The 22,533-nt window shown below is 36.1% G+C and overlaps 2 protein-coding genes across 7 annotated transcripts in view; one reads left to right on the top strand and one right to left on the bottom strand.

Annotated features, from left to right (window-relative positions):
- The window catches only part of LOC114280789 (zinc finger FYVE domain protein), a 79,588-nt gene extending 69,108 nt beyond the window's left edge, over window positions 1-10,480 (top strand). For all 5 annotated transcript variants that reach the window (XR_014344504.1, XM_082894742.1, XM_082894743.1 and 2 more), the window contains 8 exons: window positions 206-307; window positions 664-807; window positions 3,657-3,745; window positions 4,651-4,733; window positions 4,857-4,972; window positions 6,084-6,169; window positions 7,664-7,763; window positions 9,682-10,480. Coding sequence is in view for 4 of the 5 variants with exons in the window: in XM_082894742.1 (XP_082750868.1) it covers window positions 206-307; window positions 664-807; window positions 3,657-3,745; window positions 4,651-4,733; window positions 4,857-4,972; window positions 6,084-6,169; window positions 7,664-7,763; window positions 9,682-9,747 (786 nt within the window). In the remaining variant the exon portion in view is untranslated. The remainder of the gene's footprint in view (window positions 1-205; window positions 308-663; window positions 808-3,656; window positions 3,746-4,650; window positions 4,734-4,856; window positions 4,973-6,083; window positions 6,170-7,663; window positions 7,764-9,681) is intronic.
- A 762-nt stretch (window positions 10,481-11,242) lies between these two features.
- Window positions 11,243-16,831, bottom strand: LOC114280837 (polyamine-modulated factor 1-binding protein). Of its 2 annotated transcripts, XR_014344506.1 has the most exons (5): window positions 16,584-16,831; window positions 12,493-12,544; window positions 11,874-12,032; window positions 11,670-11,728; window positions 11,243-11,473 (listed from the first exon to the last, which is right to left on the bottom strand). XR_014344506.1 is itself a non-coding variant. In XM_082894746.1 (4 exons), the coding sequence occupies exons 1-3, from the start codon at window positions 16,678-16,680 to the stop codon at window positions 11,879-11,881; spliced, it is 303 nt and encodes a 100-aa protein (XP_082750872.1). In that variant the 5' UTR covers window positions 16,681-16,831; the 3' UTR covers window positions 11,243-11,728; window positions 11,874-11,878. The 2 variants fall into 2 exon arrangements, 1 of the variants encoding a protein (XP_082750872.1); XM_082894746.1 differs by having other exon boundaries at window positions 11,243-11,728.
- Window positions 16,832-22,533: the final 5,702 nt, after the last annotated feature.

The raw sequence follows: 22,533 nt of genomic DNA, 5'->3' as shown, positions 1-22,533 counted from the left end.
ACTATTTGTTGTGTGTGTGTGTTTTTTTTTTTCTCTTTCTGTTCTCTTGTCTTTATTTTTCTTTTCTTGTTTGATTTTTTTTTTGTTCTCTCTTGAATCTTTGTTTTCATTGTGAACATTGGTATTACAGTTCCACTGTCTTGGACACACTTATTCTGTTTTCTGTCTATGAGGTCATTATTTTAAAACTGACTTGATGGTTCAGGTGATCAAGAGGGACCATGTGGCAGCTGGCCTTTGCTGTATTCAGTTATTTATGAACTCTTCTTTGCAAGAGGAAGCTATACAGCATTTGGAAAATGCCAAGGCAAGTCCTTAACTTTAGAGTTGAAATGGGCTTTATGCTGTATACTTCTATTTATAATACACGATAGCAAAAGGTCCCCAAAACTTAACCAGAGAAATACTAAATTTAAGGGTTCACAGAAGAAAGCTTAAGCTGTTTGGAAATTTGACGCGTAGAAGGTCCAACCCGGCACCAACATCTTAGTTGCTTTTTAATAATTTAGATAGTTTTTTGAAATTTTTTTGTTCCAGAAAAGCACCTCGATGCTGCTGTCATAAAATAATCATATTTGTATTATTTTAGGGGCAAATCTAACTTTGAAGGTTTTTGGACTTGTATTAATTCTTTTCCTTGTAATTATGTTTCATTTGGTGTAGATGCATTTTGATGAAGGGTTGTCAGCACGATACAAAGCAGGAGATTCTACTAAGCTTGTCCCTAAGGGCATACGAGGAAAAAGTCCCTCAGAAAAGCTTTCGGAAGAAGGACTCGTCAAGTTTTCGGCTCGGATTGCAATCCAGGTGATCAATTTATGTAGTATTTGCAAAGATAGATTTAGAAAATATTTTGTTTTCTGTGAGCTGAAAGCATACCAAAAAAACTGCGGGGTTCCTTAATTAAGGAGTACCCCTCTTGACAGTGTGATAAGGCAAAGAGCATCAAAATTGTTTGGAACTATACTTCCTAACTTGTAAAGAAAAAAAAAAGTGTACCTGCACTGCGCATAAAAAGTGCGCCTTTGCATTTGCTTTTGTTGGTGTGTTTACTGAATTTTTTGCCTTTTCTTTCGCCTGTGGGTTTAGAATTTAAGAAAAATTATTATGATACTTCTTTTGCATTTTGTTTACTGTTTGAAATGTGTCATGCAATAACCTGATATGCAGTAACCTGTACATTTTTGGGCTATGGCTCTGGGTGTACTACCTTTTTTTATTGTAGCTCTCTAAATTTCCATGGCTATGTTCCATGGGTTGCCTTGCAAGGTCAACTCCGTGATGTTTTGCATGTGGTGGTGTGACAATTTTAGTGCACAAGAGTGCCTAGATGATGGACATCGAGATTCCAAGTCAGTGGTTCGGTGCCTTAAACGTGGCCCCAAGCAGCCACTGCCTGCAGCCTGCACACAAATGCCATGTGCGCATGCCAGCCACCCGCCCGCAGCCCAGGCCATGGCCCAGCAGCAGCAAGCCATCAAGGCAGATTTTTGGGGCTTTGTTTGAGGGTCCAAACGAAGGAGTTTTGGGCTGAAATTTTTACTGGACGTAGGTCTTGGGGTGAGTGTTTTCCCGATCAAGTTGGGTGATTTTTCTCAATTTGTGGAATTTTTGAAAAATCATTTTGACTCCTCGAGCATAGGGTATGTTTCCTCTAGCTAGTTTGTCAAAGGCTTAAGAAGCATATATAAGGGGGCATGGTGTGCTATCTACCTGCCTCTCTGCGCAAACTGGGCTGGAAGTGAGCAACTTTAAGGCAGCTCAAGGGTAGGCTTTAGGCATCTAGAGGAGTGTCTAGAGTCTCCACACGGGTTTGGGAGCCTTGTGGACAGTGCAAAAATGTAAGCACTGCGCGTGCCTACTGGGTGCGAGATTTGGGACGTTGCTTCCATTATGCCACGCGTTATGGCATCTTGGGGGTTGTTCTAGACCGAATGGGCTATCGAGAGACACCACCAAAGGCCTCATGTGCCAACTTAAGTGCTTGGTTTGGGTTCAACCTTGCATGTGGGGATCCCGTGGCTTAAGCTAAACGGTTGGAAGGCAATGCCGTATATGTGGGCCATCGAATGAAGGCATCAAACTATACAATAAATAAATCCATCGAGGGATGACATTATGCTACAAGTGAGCTATGGATTGTGACGTTGCCTTACTCGGGTTACATATTGGTGCAACGCTAAGGTGCGCAATGGCCTTAGGTGGAATCTAACACGTGTTGGCATAAGGACTATGCCGTGGGCAAGTTATTGACCTTCAGTGTCTTGTGGGCTTTGCATGACCATGTGGCTATACGATATGCAATGATCGAAGCATGCTTGACCCTGTAACACTTCAAGATTCTATCAAAGACCCAACATGCCATGTTGGCTTGTCAGCCAAGTTGAGGGCCTTCGCTAGCACATTGTTGTGTGGCTAGGCACCTTGATGACGTGAACTTAAGTTGGGTGAGCACCTTGCTTGAGATAAGCTTGGTGCTATGAAGCGACTTGTGCCGTGCTTGGTGCACTTGAGGCGTCCGGCCTACTTGTGGCATTCGGGTGAAGATGGAACTTCCTATGGGAGTTGTTCTACTTGACAAAGCATTGGGCTCAAATGTTCAAACGGGATCATCAACACTCGATTTGTCAATGAGTTATGGCAGGCTTAAACTTTGTGGAGTTTGAGTGCCACACGGGCGAAAAATTGTTCCAATTGTGCCGTTGCGCCTCTAAAGGAGTCAGCCCGTGATACTATGCTAGAACTCTTAGACTGGCCATGCAATCTGAATTTGACAAAAGTCTGCAAAACCCAATAAGGATGGTATTGTCATTTTTATTTTATTTTTTATCAGCAACAGAAATGAAATTTTATTGAAGAAAATGGACAGACACAATAATGTACAACAGGGCACAAGAAGTCACCATAAAAAGAAATATAAAAAATTCCATGTTGCAAACCGCTTTACAATCTCTAGAAATAAAAAACAATGCGATGTGATCCCCTTGAATGAAGGGGAGGGGAAATTGAAATCCAAAAGGAAGACAAATAATACACTGTATCCCATAGACCTTCTAAATCTTCATATTTATTCTATAAAATTCTTACATAATCAAATCATCCAAAACAAAACATAAATTATGCAAAATCATAGATCCCGGGACGTCTTATTGTATCCAAAGCCCGTATCATGGATTAAAAACATCTAAGGACAAGTAGAAGGAGCCACACAATTGTCCTCCACCAACCAAAATAGTTTGTACCATAGAGCCTAGCTACCGAACAATGCAAGAATAAGTGATCAATGCTCTCCTCATTGCCCTTGCAAATTACACACCACTAAGGGAGTAAATGGAAATTAGGTCTTCTGTTTTGAAACATGTATTGGTAATAAGCTTCCTGTAAGCCACAGGCGATGTAAATATTTTAACTATAAGAGGCACACATGCACGCCAAATTACCTCATGAGAGCTAAAAGATGGTTGCATTTGGATTATCAATGATCTCATCAAAACATGATTTGCAGGTCTTGTAGAATGAATAGTGCAGAGTCTCTTATGTTGCCAATCCAAACTGCATGCATCTTTTGTTAATTCAAAGTTCATTATTTTCATTATCATGTTAATCTGAGTCTGATGTTTTTGCATGCTTCCTAAGGATTTTCTTAAATACTGTAGGTGGATGTTGTGAGATCATTTAATGATACAGATGGCCCACAGTGGAAGTATTCTCTCTTTGGAAATCCAAATGACACCGAAACCTTCAGGTTTGTGCCTTTCTGATTCTTTCTTTTTTTCTGTTTTCTTTTTGACATTTGAAACTTGTAGCTGACTATAAAGTTTAAGCATGAGCCATCATGGCAAGAACAGGAAATCAAAAGAGGATTGTTGTTCCCACCTTATGAGACTTATGCGCATGTCCAATGGAGGGCATAGCCTCATATGTACACCAATCATGGAAAACCGAACACAATCCAGAGCCTTCCATAAACAATATTTCCTTGTGACAGCTTAGCAAGCTTATAATTCAAAAGTAGTTCAAGACGTTGCATAGTACCAGCACACAAAAAGGAAAAAAGATAAAGAAAAGAAAAGAAAAGAAAAGAGGAGCATTTCATGGGGCATTTATAACAGAATTTCCATAAGTTCATAGGTATTTGAGAAAGATGCCTTCTCCCAAGTCTGAAATGGAAGAAACTTACTGACCACTTTCCACAAACTGTAATACCTGCTATTGAACAATGGTTGCACGGATGACAGCTGGCTGTAATCCAACACACTAGAAGGAAGCAAGCTAGCAATGAAAAGCAAGCTCTTGAGCAGAACTACTTCATTAGTTTTTTTTAATTAGCTTTTTGACATGTTTCTTGTGTTATGACAGTAAACACGATTCTTACCATATGCCAATTGGCCTTCAGCCTTGATGTACTGTCTGCTTATGTTCTCATAAGTGGAAATATTCATGATTTTATTTATTTTTTAATTCTCAAATAATTGTTACTCTCTGTTAAAATGTTATGGACCTGTTAAAGGTCCTACCCACTAATGGATTGGTAGCAGCATGTTATACTGGTTCCGGACTTATTTTCTTGTGACATGTACATTTGAGGACATGTACATTTGAGAAATGCATTAATTTGATATTGCAAATGCTTAATTTGTTGCAATGCAGGAGAAGGTGTAAGATTGCAGAGACTCTTGCTGAGAAGAATTTTGACCTGGCATTCCAACTGATCTACGAGTTTGATCTTCCTGGTAACCATTCTATTATGATTTATTTATTTATTTAATCTTCTATTTCTGTCCTATAGCACATTAGGTTTGGACCTAATTTATTTTTGTGAAATTTACATTTCAAGCTTCTGACTCATTTTTCAGCTGTTGATATATATGCTGGTGTTGCTGCATCACTTGCTGAAAGGAAAAGAGGAGGCCAGCTGACAGAGTTTTTCAGAAACATTAAAGGCACAATTGATGATGATGATTGGGACCAGGTATTTTGATTTAAACGCACTTTTGAAACTGCCAGATGGGTATTAAGCAATGAGAAAAGCATGAACCGAAGCTTCTTGCCTTGGGTTTTATTAGTAGGCATTCCTTGTCCTAGTTTGTGTCCTAGTTTTTTTATATTTATTTTATTTTTTAAAAGGGACCAATCTTGGGGGCCCCATTTAAAGTCAAAGCAAACGTCCTGTATGGACTGACCCCAAGAGTTTATTGAGGCTAGTGAGGATTGAACCTAAGATCGGGAGGGAGCACACCCCCAGGCCCCAAGTTGTGCCCACTAGTCCAACCCCTTGAGGTTCAGTTTGTGTCCTAGTTGACTATTCACAAACTTTAAAGAAGGGTGATTCTATTTGCACACCACACTTTGTCTCAGTACTCACCATTTGTGCCATTCGGATATCTAAACAAAATAAAAATGTTCGAATATCTACTTCCAAACAAAATACAAATGTTTGGATATCAACTATGGAATTGGATTTTTGTTCAGAAGTTGATATTCAAACTTTTTTTTTTTGTTCGAAAGTTGATATTCGAACAACACAAATGGTGTGTACTGAGATAAAGTATAGTGTGCGAATAGAATTATTCTTTAAAGAAAGCATCTCTGAATGATAAATTTACAAAAATGTCGTTTCTTGTATGAATTTTATTTATTTTTATCATTCAGAAAGCATCTCTGAATGATAGAGCTGCGTAGAGAAGAAGGATTCATGTAGCCAACCCCATTTGATGGGACTTAAGGCTTGGCTTGGCTTGGTTTGGTTTGGTTTGGTTTGTATTTAAATATAAATTTAAAGAATAGTAATGAGGGAAAGTGATGGTGAAAAGTTTTTTGACTTTCAAACTAGGTTATATAAAATGGGATTTCCAAAAATGGCGAGTGTACACTAAATGGGGTGGGCGGAATGTAAGATTTTTGGATTTTGGGAATTTTAAGTTTATTGGAGATGTACCTTCGCAATTGGTTAGAGCATACGAACTTAGGAATTACTGAAGTTAGTGGAGCTTTGCGTCAATTGCCAATTTTTTGATGTCTTCTAGCCCAACAATTGTAATACTTAAATTTATTTGAAATGCTTGTTTTGTGGCTTCTTGTAGGTTTTGGGGGCTGCAATTACCGTTTATGCTAACAAACACAAAGAAAGACCAGACCGTCTGATAGACATGTTAACTAGTAGCCACAGGTAATGTTCCCATTTATAAGTGTTTGTTAATTTGACAAAAATGAGGGCAAAATCCATTAGTGCTTGATTGGTTCATAAATTCTAAATGTCAATATCTGATTGTTTCACGAAACCTGAATGATATTCTTTCAATATAACTGAGGTACCATGGTTTTTGCCTATGGGTTAGTTGTTGTGATTAAGTGGAATACTACTCTATCGCTGATACGTTGCCCTGGTCAGATGATTTCTTGTAAATAACTAGATTGTTGTCATTTCTTCTTAGAACCTTTTTCTCATGTAGTCATGTGGTTTTGTTATTTGAAAGATAGAACTGTAATATGATGGATTATAATTGTCGAACAATTTTTTAAGAAATTAACACTATGGATTTGAATGAACTATCTTATCTCCAATATCATCTTGCCTTACCAAATGAACTTTTTTACCAGTTTTATTTTCACTGCCATCATGCTGTTGCCTACCATAAATAAAGCTGCTTTAGAAGTCACACTAAACTAAGTAGGTTGCAACATAGCATCCTGGCCTCATTCTTCTCATCAGATATGAGCATAAATCCTGAACAAAGATGGTATTGAATCCTTAGAATATCTGAAAAGAACTTTTTCTCTTCTGCTAATTTCATCCCAATAGTTGGTAGTGTCATACTCTGCAATTTTTAGTCGAAATTCTTTTTTGGTAAGTAAGATTTTATTAAAGAAAAGGCCCAAAGGGGTGCCTAACTCATATACAGAATAAGATCTATAAGTGCGCTATACAGCAAAAACCTATTCAAAATCCTTTGCTAAATCTAAAAATTGGTTCAATAACAGATTAACCTCCACAATGTTTAGTTGAACACAAACATTTTAAAGTTATGTTTCTCCAACGTGATTCAGTATCTCCGTAGTGATGTAAACTAGTCTCAATTGACCCCGCAACTTATTAGAGGTCCAGCTTATGGCCTTAGATGAATTAATTAATTTCTATAAACAAAGGGCTTATGCTTTAGCCTGTGCCAAATCTATTCAAGTGTACTTGTATGTGATAAGCTATGCCCCTTTCAAATCACTTCCCTACCCTTTTTCTTTTTTAGTTAGTAAAAGTAAGTGTATTAAAGAGCACCAGGGTCCACCCATGTATGAAAAGATAAGAAACACCTTTACATCAAAAACCTATTCAAAGGTCTCTACAAAATCTGAAAATTGATCCAAGGGCTGATAAACTGTACAAAAAGACAATAGTTTACTTTTTAATCTAAAAATTGGCTCTCATCCATCAAAATTTCTACAATTCCTCTCTACCCATGCAATCCACATTAAAACTAGAAGCTTTCCGTATATTATGCCCCAGCCGAGCTCCTCCAAGTGGTAAGTATTTCCTTATGTCCATATTTATTAGTTGGCTCTTTTTTTCATTTTTTTCCTTGTTTTGTAAATTACTGTGCAATATCTAAATGCTTTCTTGTATTCAATATTTAAAAATATATATATATATATATGTATATATTTGCAGGAAGGTGCTGGCTTGTGTGGTCTGTGGTCGTCTTAAAAGTGCCTTCCAAATTGCTTCACGAAGTGGAAGTGTGGCGGACGTTCAATATGTTGCACATCAGGTGTTTTTTCTCTCAAATTATATTCCTCTTTTAAGAATCTGTTAACCAGTTATTCTCAGTAACTGGCCATCTGATGAGAACCTTATATTGAAAAACATTTTTATTTGTGTTCATTTTCAGATAATCCATTGATGCAAAATTTGATTCCCTTGTAGGAGTTCGATCATAAAAAGTATGCATCAAATAAAAAAATAAGCATTTCAAAACAGATACTATTGAGGGTAAAATATATGGAAACACTTAGGAAGTTTGCAAAAGAGCTTACTATGTAATACTATTCCATGGACAATCTTGATTATGGGTCCCATGTTACTTGGCTCAAGGCTTGCAAGGGCTTGATCCTGATGTTAACCGCAAGGATTTAATGACACACTCAAGTTAGCAACTCATATAGTCTGTAGATAAAGCTTAGGCATTGGAAATTTAAATATATTCTAGCCAGATGATGCTTGACCAGAATTAGTTTTTGGAGCACAAGTTTTTACTACTCACACTCAAAGCCAACATGGTGACACTCTGAATGTAATACTCCCTAAGCCTATTTTTTTAGGGTATTCAATGCATTCAATGACACTGACATTTATTTATCAACACTTTCCATGAGAAACAAATATAGAATGAACTCACTTTGTGGGACAGATGGAGTATGATGAGTGGTTGTACTTCAAAAAGAAGAAAAAAAGATCATAATGGACTGCACTGTTTTCCCCTCTTCAGAAAGGTCACATTGTATTTGGTTTGACTAGCTTGTTCGTCTTTTCTTTTGTTACGAGACAAAGAGGAGTTAAGATATGTTTGTTGCATTAACATACCAAGCCAATATTATTAATCTAGTGGGTGCATGTTCTGTGTTGTAGATAATTTATTCACTGAACAAGAGCCTCATGCCTTCTGGTGTTATTTAGATGAATTTATTACGATGAATTAAGATATGTTTATTGCATTAACACACCAAGCCAATATTATTAATCTAGTGGGTGCATGTTCTGTGTTGTAGATAATTTATTCACAGAACAAGAGCCTCATGCCTTCTGGTGTTATTTAGATGAATTTATTACTATGAATTAAGATATGTTTATTGCATTAACACACCAAGCCAATATTATTAATCTAGTGGGTGCATGTTCTGTGTTGTAGATAATTTATTCACAGAACAAGAACCTCATGCCTTCTGGTGTTATTTAGATGAATTTATTACGAATCTAGATCCATTGCTCTCGAGTAAGGATATACTTGTGTGTTTACTGGTTAACAACAGACATGCACCTTACATAGCCAACCAAGGTTCTAAGTGGGATAATTTCCCACAATTTCTTTTACAAAAACACATCAGAGATGTGTCTAAACTTAACTGTTTTGGGGCAGTTAACTAAAATCAAGGATTAGAAAGTATTTGCATTTTTCACTTGGGCTGAGTTTGTTTAGGATGAAAGTGAGGGAAAGAGAAAAAAAAATATAACTTTTTATGAGTTTGTTTAGCATGAATGTGGTGGAAATTAGAAGAAGGTTAATTTTCTTATACAACCCGTATTAGCATTATTACTAACTATTTAATTTCCTGCACAAAACACAATAAAATTTGAATGTGTCTATATAAAGAGTTATCTATAACTATCATTTCAAAGTTTTCTATATTTTTCTTGCAAAATATTCATCATAATCAAATGCGTGCAAGAAAATATATTTTCTATCTTTTCTTGCACTTCATTTTCTCACTTTCACATTCCACAAATTTTTCTTTCTAATCAAACAGAGCCTTGTAAATGTTATTTTTCTCTCATAATTAAGGCTAGGTTTTCTAGATTCTTTTGGACTGAACGAAACAATACAATTATCATGCTACCAGATTTTATTTTATTTATATTTTCTTGGTATGCTGTCAAATTTGACTAACAAATTATGTAATGATTTTTTGCAGGCATTACATGCTAATGCACTCCCTGTGCTTGATATGTGCAAGCAATGGTTGGCTCAGTACATGTAAATTTTTTTCTCAAGGGTGTTATAGCTAATTTGAGTGCTGCAAGTTTACGAGCCATGCGTCTTAACTGTACTATTTCCAGAGGAAAATGGAAATCCATGGATCAACCTCAAACCGAGCCCAAATTTAAGGAGTTGGTGATGCTTGAATTTTGGAAGCAATGCATGTTTGCTTAATTGGTTCATGTTCTTGCCATCTCGTCAATTGTCTTATTAGAGCTTCCTGTGACTGCAAGTATCGTTGTTGAAGCTGCATTCAAACTTCACTGACATGGTGTTGTAATTCTAGCCCAAAGGAGGATTTGTAAAGGTTTGAAAGTATATCCTTCAAACATCATCCCAATCCCAAGTTGCCTTGCAAAATTTAGACCCTTTGGATGTAAGCGGAGATCAAAGGAATTGCCAAAGCTACTTCAGTATGTTTCTCGTTTGATTTGAAAGGAAAAACAAATTCCATTTAATTTGTAATTGTAGAATTGTGGAGGGAAAGCAAATATGTAAATAGTTTTATGTATATGAGAGAGAGAGAGAGAGAGAGAGAGAGAGAGAGCATTCATTTTTGCTTTAAATTTTTCCGTAGCTATTGAAGTTTTCACAGCTAGTTTGGTGACGTGGTTGGATTTGATGAGGTAAAGTTATCGCTGATTGACGATGTGATTATTTTGATTTTGTAAAGCTATGAGAACCCTTGGGTTCTTGAATTCTTTTTAACCTAAAGATGAGGGGTGGTTTTTTTTCTCGGTTGTGTTTACATAATATGTTTTGTCTTTCTTATGTTGTCAATTCTTATTCCCAGCTGTATTCATGTTGTTAAATTGGCATCAGATTGCGATTTTACTGTTTGGTGGAGTTTTAAGAATTTGTTTTCGGGAAAAAATTCAAAACTTGCACGTGGCTACCTTTTTTGGGCAGAATTTGTTTTCTAAAATTTGAAAATATATGTTTTTTGGTGTTTGTTTATGTCAAATTACTTTTGAATTTTTCAAAAATTTAAAAAAAAAAATCAAAAAATTAGTGGTGAAAACTCAAGTAAACAATGTCTGCCTAATATTGAAGAGGTTGTGAATGGTAAAATTCAACCTGAATTAGGCATTCCCCCCCCCCCCCCCCCCCAACACACTGATTGTATAGTAGTGATTGTCACTGTAATTTTTAATTAAATAAAATTCTGAGTATTTACCACCTGCAAAAGCATAATGAAAATGTTGGGTGAAAAATAATCGTCATTTTTATTTTTATTTCTTTACGAATACAAGATCTAAACAGCGTTAGAATATAGCAGGGAACAGGAGATGATCTAAACCCTGATTGTCAATCATCACTGTTGTGGTTTCAACTCAATTTTAAACAATAAAAGCGGAAGCAAATAGATCTTTCTTTCGTCCCTAAATTATTTTGCCTCGTTGAATTATTAGTTGTTATTTGAAACTAAACGTATTTTGAAATTTTTACATGCTATTAAGTTTGAAAATGAATTTAAACAGGACGATAAAGAGTAATTTGAGTATAAAAGATCCCTTTGATTCATGTTGAGAGAGAGAGAGAGAGAGGATATTCCTACCTCTCTAGAAATTCATATCAAATTTACAAACCAAGCTATATAACTATCGTTTCATTTCTCAGGCTCACAGCTATGCTGCATATAGTTTCTATTTCCATTGGAACCTGTGACTTTCTTCGATCCAAGCAATATGTAACATCTGACAAGTCATCGAATATCCAGCCAGCATCTATAAAACAAAAAACTCAAAATATGTACAAATCACACTAGGGAAGAATTCATTCAACTAAGGCTATAGACCGGTTTGAAGAATTTCTCAATCAATAGAAGTAACTATCTGTTCAAATGAATTCTACAAATTTAATATCTATACCGGTGAGATGATGACACAGCACCGAGGGTCGAATGGCTATGCAAGAATGTACCTTCTGTCACAATAAACTGATTACTCATCCTTGCTTGCTCCAAGTCGGGCGAATATCAACTGAAAAGTATTCAATTGTTTTATCCATAAAAGCATTGATAAAGAGCATTTGAGTTACTGACGTACTTGTCAGAACTCTTAACAATGTCATGAAAGTTTTATATTTAATAAGTGAACCCTAGCATAGGAAAATGGTGGAGCTTACGGTTTTTATCTGATATCCTTGTTGAGCAGGTCTAAAACAGTGAATGCAGCTTTCTGAAAACTTTCCTTCTGTTCCTCGAGAATTTTCTTCCTCTCAAAAGCGTTGTCTTTGCACTTTGCTATCTCTTCCATTATTCCAGAGGAGTTTTCATCAATTTCACTGTGGAGATTTCCATCAAGTAAAAAGTAAGAAACAATAATGAAATATAAGTTGGATAACATTGTTGTGAACGGAACAGTCTCAAAATATTGGTTTTAAATATTCCACACACCAAAATGACAAAGAAAGTGTGTGTGAGTCTGCATGTGTCAGAGAGAGAGAGAGAGAGAGAGAGAGAGATAACAGATGCATCAGTAACTTAAAAGGGCCTGCAATAAATAAAAGGTTGTGGTACTGAAAATTTTAAAATAAATAAACTTAGAAGTAAGCCTTCAATCTCTAAGAACAACAGTGATTGTGATATGGGAAAATCAATAGGTTTATTATGAGGAAAACGTAATGAAGAATTCTAGATATAGCATTCTGAGAAAAAAGTTTATCCTGCATCTCCATTATGTATTGCATTAGTGGCTAACAAAACAATTTTTCCAAAAAGGCTACACACTGGTTATCAACTCACTTAGTCATCTTAAGCATGTTCTCCATTGCTACTTGCACCTGCTGTGAGAGATCTGCACTCGGTAAAAGAACAAACAAGTTTTATACCAACAGAAACAAAATGAATAAGTTAAAAGAAATCCTCAGAGAATAATGAAAATCCAACTCTGTCATGTTGACTAGCACGGGTCTGGTCTATGATTCATAACAAACTATTTTCATAATTGGTACACTAGAACTATTTAATAGCATGCAAAGCATATGATGAGATACTGCATTAGTGACGTCAAAATTTTTTGCATGATTAAATATGCAGAAATTATAACGAGTGTTAACGATTTATGACAGGCATGTGTTGGGCTTTCAACAGATGTCATGTGAAACTTATCAATTTCACTAGGTTCAGTCAAGGATGCTATTCCCTAGCAAAAACTATAGAAGGGGATGAGATTGTAGCACTGTTCAGCAAAATTCAATATTACAAAATTTTGAAGTACAAGTGACAATAAGGGGTTAGATATGCTTAATCAAAGATCAGTTGTACTCAGACATTTCAGTAATATAAAGAAATTTGAGCATAGTATCACGAATTCATATGTTATAAAGGTAAGTCCAATTCTATAATTTTGAGAGACATGGGAAAAGAGAGAGATGGAGAGCCTTTAACTAGAAATTGAAGCTTCTCTTTTTGTTTATGGATTATGATGTACCAGCTTGAATTAACTTAAGGAAAGGATTCCTTTCTCCTCAAAGTAGATGTTTGCTCCGCAACACGAACAGGTCAAGAAGTTCAACAATGCTTATATTATGAAGAAAGTTTTCTCAGTTTTCTAGAAACAACTAATCTTCACCTACATTTCAACAAAATCCACGAACTAAATTTTTACAAAATGAACGAGTACCAAAATAATCACTGAGAATCTGTTTTACGAAAAGATTTGCTTTTGACAAAAATCCTCATGGTTTGGAATTGCATTTGCTCAAAGTAAGGAAGTTAAATTAAATTTAGCAGTTTGAGTGAGAATCACATTACTGCTTTAATACAATTTAAATTCATTAAACATAACACGAGATAAAGGGTTCCAAAGCACTTGCAATACTTAGTTTATTCAAATACTTGGCCATCAAACATATCGATAGTATTACAGGAATAGCACGTATAATCTATTTTGAAAGAATATTTTAGAAACAGTGTTGGACCGGTAAACTGCCACAACAATAGAATTATGCTACTAGCATTTGACAAAATCAGGTCAAACTCAGCCACTTCAATCAAAAACCCGTTTTGTCAATTCAAAAACTCAAAATGATAGGGCCAGGTTTTCTGATCGATAGGACAATGGGGGCGTTTGGTGCAGCTGTTAAAATAGATTATAGCTTATACCTTAATAGATTATAGATTTAATCAGAAGCTGTTAACCTGTTTGGTATAACTGTTAGATTATAGATTTAAGTTGCTGAGTAATGTTAGTTTAATAAGCTGTAAAATAACTTTTTGTTATGTAATGTCCTTTTTACCCTTATTAGATATAAAAATTGTTAACCTATTTCATTTTCTTCATTTTTTTTTTATTACATGCCAATAAATATAAAAATTGTGATTTATTTTTTCATTATGCACAATGTCAATTAATTAAAAATTGTGATTATTTTTTTTCATTATAATACAAATTATAATATAAAAATTGTTAATTTTTTTAATTTATTATTAATCCATTACAATTAATATTAACTAATAATATAAAATTTGTTAATTTTTTTAATTTATTATTAATCCATTACAATCAATATTAACTAATAATATTAAAATTGTTAATTTTTTTAATTTATTATTAATTCATTAGAATTAATATTAATTAAAATATAGAAATTGTTAACTTTTTTTAATTTAATAATTCATCACAAATACCAAACCTTACCGCCGATAGCCCTAGCTACCGTCGACCACGCCGTTCTTCTCCTCCTCATCCCACACTCCAGCAGCCCTCTGCAATCGTTGATCGCAAAGAGAGAGAGAGAGAAGCCTGTTGTTGATCGCGATCGCGATCGCGAAGAGAAAGAGACAGCGTTGATCGCGATCGCGACGCCGGAGAGGAGAAGAAGGGTTTCAGATCGCGACGTCGGAGAGGAGAAGAAGAAGGGTTTCATCGTCACGTCGTCAATCACATGTCGTTCATCGTCACTCGCGATGGTTTCAGATCGCGATGGGTTTCATAGCACAGCCAGAAAACAACGTCAGAGAGAGAGAGAGAGAGAGAGGGATCTAGTTCATACGCCGGAAATCGCCTGTGTCTCTCTCTCTCAGAGAATGAACAGTGATTTTGTGGTTTATATAGTGGCAATTTGGTAATACTTCGAATTATTGAAGCGCATTTAAGTAATTTCGACACCCCTCCGCATAATCCAGTTGCGGAAGCTGCTCCAAGCCACTTCTGATTTTTGACTTTTTTATGTAAGAAAAAAATTTATAGAAGCTCAAGTGGTTGGCCTTAAGCTCAACCAAACAGTCTGTAGTAGCTTTTTAGAAGCCAAAAGCTATAATCCGCTCAAATTAAGCCAGACCAAACACCATAAATACAGAACCCAAAATTGTATGGTACTGCAACAGTGTAGACCAAATTCTATACGAACGTATTATGAAATCCCAATGAATTTGATAGAATTGAGAAATATTGTGTTCCTAATTATCGAAATTGTCCAACTAAAATTCACTAAAATGCACATTTTAAAACTAAATTAATTTATGTAAACAATATTCATTATTCAACAACAGATCTTTAATGCTTCATTTGGTTCATAGGAATGACATGGAATGGAATGAAATGATCATTCTTGTACAACAATAAATGACGATTCCATTTGCAATATATTTTTCATTAATTTTTTTAGTCAACCAATCATAGTAATAGATATTTTGATGAATGACTATTTTATTCCATTTCAATGAACCAACCACTACATAAGTTTATAAATACAAGTTAAATCATATTACTAGCTCTGAAAATATATATATATGTAGTAAAAAATTAAGATGAATTAAAATTTACAAACTTGTGTGAGAATATATTGTATATATGGCATGTTTTGTATATATGGCATGATTGTGAAAAAGAAAATACAAACTAATTCCTATTTACACAATGATGCCATATATGCACAATGATGCCATACAAACTAATTCCTATTCTTGTTTGGTCCAAACAAGAATAAAAGAGAACTGGGTAATTTCATAACCAAGTCACAACTAAGTCCTCGTTTGGGAACCCTCCCTTTTAACTAAAAATTTAAAAAAATACTAAATTAACTAAAAAGCCAACAATCCATACTAAAAAGTCAAATATTCTCTTTTCTCTCTACTTTTTGCACATCTTTTCGTAAAAAGTCAAAAAATCATCCCAAACATACTAATTTTTTTTAGCTCATATTTTAACCAAATAGCTAAAAATTTACTAAATTAGCATGTTCCCAAATGAGGCCTAAGTGAGATGTCACAGTGGGTCAACTTCGAATCAGAGAGAGAGAGAGAATACGCGAAGTCGACTCTGGAGTAGCCGGCACAGAGCAAAGGGTCGAAGTCGAAGCCAATCGAGAGGAAGAAGGGCAGCAGACAGCTCTTCGACCGTACGAATCGAAGCAGGAGAGAACCAGCGATGACGACGACTCAACTTCACGATTCCAGTGACAGATCACGAACCAGAGGCTAGGGTTTTCGCGAATAGGTAGCGAGGCAGAGAACCAGAGAGACGAACCAGATGACCAGACGAAGGACAACTCGGGACCTTCGCTCGAACCAAACGAACACAGAATGAGAAGAAGAGGGAGTCACGACCTGCAACTCAGAGAGATAAAACCAGAGTGCTGATTTCCGAGAGACAATTGTGATCAATTCGGAGACAGCTTCTAGGGTTTCGGTTCAGAGTGGCTTCGATACCATATAAGTTTTCTGTCTATTCAAATTGTAGCAATTTACAAAGAATTTACAAAACATGATGATCAAATCTTCGAAGAATGGACGATAACAAGTAAAATCACAAAACTAAGCTTAACTAATCATGTGTATATTATACATTACATATATATATATATATAGAGAGAGAGAGAGAGAGAGAGTACCAAAGAGCATAGAGGAGAGCTGAGATTCAATTTCTGAATGTGGAATAAGCTGTCCTTCCGATGGAGATAGTGTCATTGCAGCTTTTGAAGGTTCCATCTTAGAGAGAGAGAGAGAGAGAGAGAGAGAGAGAGAAAAGCAGCGATTGAAAGAGCGGCCTGGTTTGGTTTTTCAAAAAGGGCGAGGATTCTGGTGCTGTTGGGGTTCACATTGATGATCGGAGCCCTTTAACATGTAGATCTTGTTAATTATTTTAATTTGAGTCATGACAGAGACCCTTCTAATTATCACCCCACAACTTCACAAGTACCTGACGAGTGGTGATTGGAGGAGCAGAAAAAAAGAAAAAAAAAAAAAAATCTAACCAATGAGAGAGAGAAGGGGTCAAAGAAAGTGAAAAAAAAAGGAGTATGAAACATTTTTGTTTTAATTTTATAAAAAATTTATATTAATAAAATCTGAATACTTACTTGATTAAAATATATTTATATTAATGATTTATTTTTAAAATTATAATTATTATTAACAAAAATATAATTTAATCAAGTATCTATTGAAATTTTTTTTTTGAATGAGTAAGTCATAAATTAAAAAACCAACCCAGCTACAAGGGCATGCCCCAGACCTAAACAAAATTATACAAACAAAACCAACCCATGAAGAGCGGTTGGCCAAACGAAACAAACAAACTAAAAAACAACCAAACCTAAAAAGTGCAAACTAACCAGATTTGGAATTTGAAACCACTCAATTAAGCAACCTAGACTTCTTACAAATATATGTAAATCACAATAACAACCAAAAACAGATTTTAAATATGTGAATATGTTCATGAGCCCCATACCAACAATATAAGGACCATGAACACATTCCATATGCTCCAAGATTTGAAACAAAACAAAAAAATAAAAAAGGACCCTACACAACCCGTAGGAATAGGTCAAAAGAGGACTATCAAAAGAGTTATCATTACAAAAATATATAACGACTAACAGAAAAGAAAAACTTTCTTCACTCTTGAGGCGCATTGTGCAGCTATCAACTTTTGTTGTCCACCGTGATATCAACGGAGTAAGGAAAATGCAAATTTCTTCACTCCACAGGCGTTTCTAGCAGGCATACAACCTGTTACAGTGCTTCCAAAGTTCAACAAACCAAGGAAAAAAGAATATGTTTCCAGCAGGAGTTTCCAGCAGGTGTAACCATAGCAAACACAGATTGCTGACATATCAGCATAGGCTATCTGTACAAAATCAAGAAAAAAAGACACCAACAATCCTATTTAAGAACAGCTAAAAGGGTTGGCGCATATATGCAGCCTGGCCCTCTAGAAACCCTTCAAACAGACCTTACAAGAAACTGTGCACAAATCTATATCAAGACTCACTTTATGTGACCTCACAAACTCAACCCACATATAGGCACTTAAGCTCAGCAAAGAATAAATATAGCTTAGGACAGAGGAGAAGAAAAAATAATTAATATAATTTTTTACAGAGATCAACAAAAGCATCGTAGAGAAATTTTTTCCCTTTTAAAATAAATCACATTCATGAACATCAACCCTAAATTGAGATTAAAAAAAAATTTAAAATTTTAGCTAAAATAGTTAATATTCAATTTTCAACTCCAAATTAGTTATTGTTGATACTTCATTTTTATCATACTTTTAAAAAAGATGTTTTTTTTGAATTTTTTGCAAGTCAAAATAGTTAGGCGAAAGTTTTAAAGAAACCTATTTTATATTGAATATGACATATGTTTAGTTGAAATAAGGTTGTTTTGATTAATTTTCAAGGTTTTTATCCTCGCTATCAATAATCCTATGAGAACATTGCAAGTGAGAAATGTGCACAACTTTACATAATTTGCACTTATACCCGTGCGCACACTGCATTTACATTCAACACAAGTGTATCACTTCCATTCAACAAAAATTGCAACAACAGAGAAAGAGGTGAGGGGTTGTGACAGAAAGGGATTGAAGGAGTTTTAATTGTTAAGGTTTGGGTCATGAAGTTGTTGGTTGGAGTGGGATGAGAAGGAATATGGCAAAGTATGGGAATGAGTGGGGAAATGGTGAAAGTGTAAAAAAGTTTGGAGTCAGGATAAGATCAAGAAAAATGTTAGAAATTTTAAAAATTCTATCAAAATTTTTACCAAATATCTTTCATGGGTGTGGGAACTACACCATATGGGTTCTATGTGAATCTCACACTCATGTGAGACATTTAATAGAAATTTTAGTAAAACTTTTGGAGTCTCTAGCATTGCTCTAAGATCAATGGTTATAAGTTCGACTCATTTTAAAAGGTGACAAAAAATTTGTCCAGTCGTTAAATTTAGTATTTGGAATTAGTCGAAATATGCACAAATTAATTCGAAGACTCAATTATTGAAAAAAAAAGGTTATGAAAAAGGGTGGGTGATGGACTAAGGATGGTAGGGGTAGAAAAAGAGATGATGACATTGTGACAAGTTTAGTAAGTGACTCTCACAAATCCAAATCATTTAGAGTATTTTTTGAATGTTTGAGATTTAATTCTATGAAAGTTAACGGTATAACATAATTAAGTTGAGGGTAGTATTGATAATCACTTAAAAAAAAAATCTAAATCATACAAAAAATTACTCTAAAAAAAATCACTCTAGAAAATTTGGACTTGACTCTCACTAGGAATGTAAATTTGGTCCAGATAGGCTCAGGCTTGCCCATGTCGGGCCTCGCTAGCTCTCATCAAAATTCTGGTAGGCCCAGTCCACGGGCTAGAAAATTAGGCACAGGGCTAGGCCCAAGGGATATTCGAGCATTGGGCGGCCTGGTGGGCCTAGGCTTAGGCTCGGGCTTGGGCAGGTTTTGAACATTTTTTAATTTTTTTTCACCAAAAATGACATTGGGCCTCGGGCTGGGATTTGAATAAGTCTTGAGCGGGCCGATGGATAGGGCCCACGAGTTGGGTTGGATTTCAAAATAATGGCCCAGACCCAAAATTGCGGGTTAAGTTTTGGCTAGGGCCTAACTGGGCCAGGCTGGGCCCATCCCGGACTACGAGCCATGTAATTAGTTATTGTTGTTGTTGTTGTTGTTGTTTTTCTTTTTCTTTCTCATTAAAGTTGCAATTTTAAAAAATAAAAGATCCTATGCTGAGCATGGGCCCGCTAAGTGTTGACTTGGGCTGTTGTAGCACAATTTCGTCACATCACAAGTTGACGGGCCCATAGTTTTTTGTTTTTAGGCATGAAAAGCCTATAAAAAATACTTAATTTTAACTCCAAATCCTATATAGCAACACCTTCCAAAACAAATGTGTATAAAATTTATTTTAAATTTTTTAAAATATATAAAAATATAATATATATTTAAATTATAATTTTTAGTATATACATTTAGTATTATTCTCTCATTCAGCTTCTTTCCCTTCAAATTCGTCTTATTTATATCCTCAACCACCTTCACCACCTCATCGCCACCACCACTCTCTTCAGTCTTTCAGGTTTGAGTTCGTAACACCACCGTCTTCGATCCATTTCTCAAACTCTTTACCGAACTTCCTTTACTCTTCTCTAACCCACACTCTGTCGTTGCCCGATCAAAATCACCCCCAAGCTTCCTCGCCAGCGTCTTCCTCTTCCTAACCCCAACCTCATCACCTCCAGCGCTGTTTTTCCCTCCCTTTTAATTCTTTAACTCCAGATCTACATCTTCACGATCATCTTCCTCTTCGATCACCGCCGTGAACCGCCTCTGCCGCTTTGTCACCATCGGTGGTGGAGGCTGCAATGGGCTTGAATCCTTGTTATCTTCATCATTGTCCAAATTGCTGTCGAGATCGGTAATCAAATTGGTGGAGAATCGGCTTCGGTTTTTGAGGAATTTCTTGCGCTGGGCGCAGAGCTTCGTAACGTTGCCTCTGATGTGGCCTTAGAGGCGGAGGTGCTTGAAATTGAGTTTGTCCATGGACTAGTGAGCCTCCTCGGCCCACGTCATCAACGGGCCGGTAACCGACGAAAGCGGGTTGACCCGCTCGTCGTTGAACTTGATATCGGTGTAGATTCGGGCCTGGGTAGGTTGCTACCGTAGAACTTTTCGGGACCTTGAGTTACCACAATCACTAACTGTTGAAGGATTTAACAATTTCTTTCTCTCTCTGTTTGTCTGTTTGTGATTATTGAAGGATTAATAACAATTGTGAATCAACTAGGATTATGTATTTATGTGTATATATATAGAAAGAGAGAGATCTTCAATGGTGTAGATTGGGCGGGATTATGTATTTATGTGAATTATGCATTTATGTGTATATATATAGAAAGAGAGAGATCTTCAATGGTGTAGATTGGGCGGGATTATGTATTTATGTGAATTATGCATTTATGTGTATATATATATAGAAAGAGAGAGATCTTCAATGGTGTAGATTGGGCGGGATTATGTATTTATGTGAATCAACTAGGATTATGTATCTATGTGTATATATATATATATAAAGAGAGAGAGAGAGAGAGAGAGAGAGAGAGATCTTCAATGGTGTAGATTGGGTGGGAATTTTGGCGCCAATTTTTTTTTTGAAAAGAGCTGCAAAATGTAGTTTTTTTGACAAGTTGCCAAAACGGCACTTAATTTGGCGCCAAAATTCCCGCCCAATCTACACCATTGAAGATCTCTCTCTCTCTCTCTCTATATATATATGTATATATACACATAAATACATAATCCTAGTTGATTCACATAAATCTCGCTCAATCCTAGTTGATTCACATAAATACATAATCTCGTTCAATATATACCATTGAAGATATCTCTTTCTCTTTCTCTTTCTCTCTCTCTCTCTATATATATATATATACACATAAATACATAATCCTAGTTGATTCACAATTGTTATTAATCCTTTAACAATCACAGAGAGAGAGAGGGAGAGAGAGAGAGAGAGAGAGAGAGAGAGAGAGAGAAATTGTTGAATCTTTCAACAATCAGTGATGGTGGCAACTCAAGGTCCCGAAAAGTTCTACGGTAGTAGCCTACCCAGGCCCCGAATCTACATCGACATCAAATTCAACGACAAGTGGGTTGACCCGTCTTCTTCGATTACCGACCCATTGGTAGCGTGGGCCGATGAGGCTCACTGGTCCATGGGTAGACTCAGCTTCAAGTGCCTTCGCCTCTAAGGTCGCATCGAAGGCAACGTCATGAAGCTCCCCGCCCAACGCAAGAAATTCCTGAAGAATTGAAGTCGATTCTCTGCCAATCTAATTGCTGATCTTGGCAGCGATTCAAACGATGATGAAGATAACAAGGATTCAAGCCCATCGCCGCCTCTAGCACCAATGGGGACAAAGCGCGGAGGCGGTTCACGACGGTGATCAAAGAGGAAAATGACCGTGACGATGTAGATCTGGAGTTGAAGAATTTAAAGGGAGGAAAAATGACGCTGGAGGTGACGAGCTTGGGGTTAGAAAGAGGAGGATGCTGGTGAGGAAGCTTGGGGATGATTTTGATCGGGTAGCGACGGAGAGTGGGTTGTGGAAGAGTAAGGGAAGTTTGGTGAAAAGTTTGAGTAATGGATCGAAGACGGTGGTGTTGCAAACTTGAAGCCGGAGGACTGAAGAGAGTGATGGTGGCGATGAGGTGGTAAAGGTGGTTGAGGATGTGAAAAAGACGAATTCGAAGGGAAAGAAGCTGAAGCGTGTTGGAGAGAAAGAGAAAGCTAAGAGTGTTACAGAGAGTGGTTCTTCTACTCCTACTGGTAAAACCAGGACTTCGTCGAGATTGGCGTTGAGTTGATTGTGTTTGATGTGTTCGGTAATTAGTCTCTGTGGATATTATGCTCTTTGACTATCTAAAATACTACTATGTAGGCTTTTCTTTGTCAGTGTGGGTTTTTTAAATTAAGTCCATTATTTTCATTGTTCTTGAGAGTGGTGCTTATCCATTGCTTGACCATTTGTTTA

This window comes from Camellia sinensis, chromosome 11 (genome assembly GCF_055761805.1).
Source record: "Camellia sinensis isolate YWXY chromosome 11, ASM5576180v1, whole genome shotgun sequence".
In the NCBI taxonomy this organism is placed as follows: Eukaryota; Viridiplantae; Streptophyta; class Magnoliopsida; order Ericales; family Theaceae; genus Camellia; species Camellia sinensis.
This window is presented reverse-complemented; position numbering and strand designations above follow the sequence as displayed.

Coding starts and splice junctions, on each gene's coding strand:
- LOC114280837 (XM_082894746.1), bottom strand. CDS start 16,680: ATGGAACCTTCAAAAGCTGCAATGACACTATCTCCATCGGAAGGACAG. Junction 12,545..16,583: donor GCTCTCCTCTATGCTCTTTG/GTACTCTCTCTC, acceptor TACCGAGTGCAG/ATCTCTCACAGCAGGTGCAA. Junction 12,033..12,492: donor AACATGCTTAAGATGACTAA/GTGAGTTGATAA, acceptor AAATCTCCACAG/TGAAATTGATGAAAACTCCT.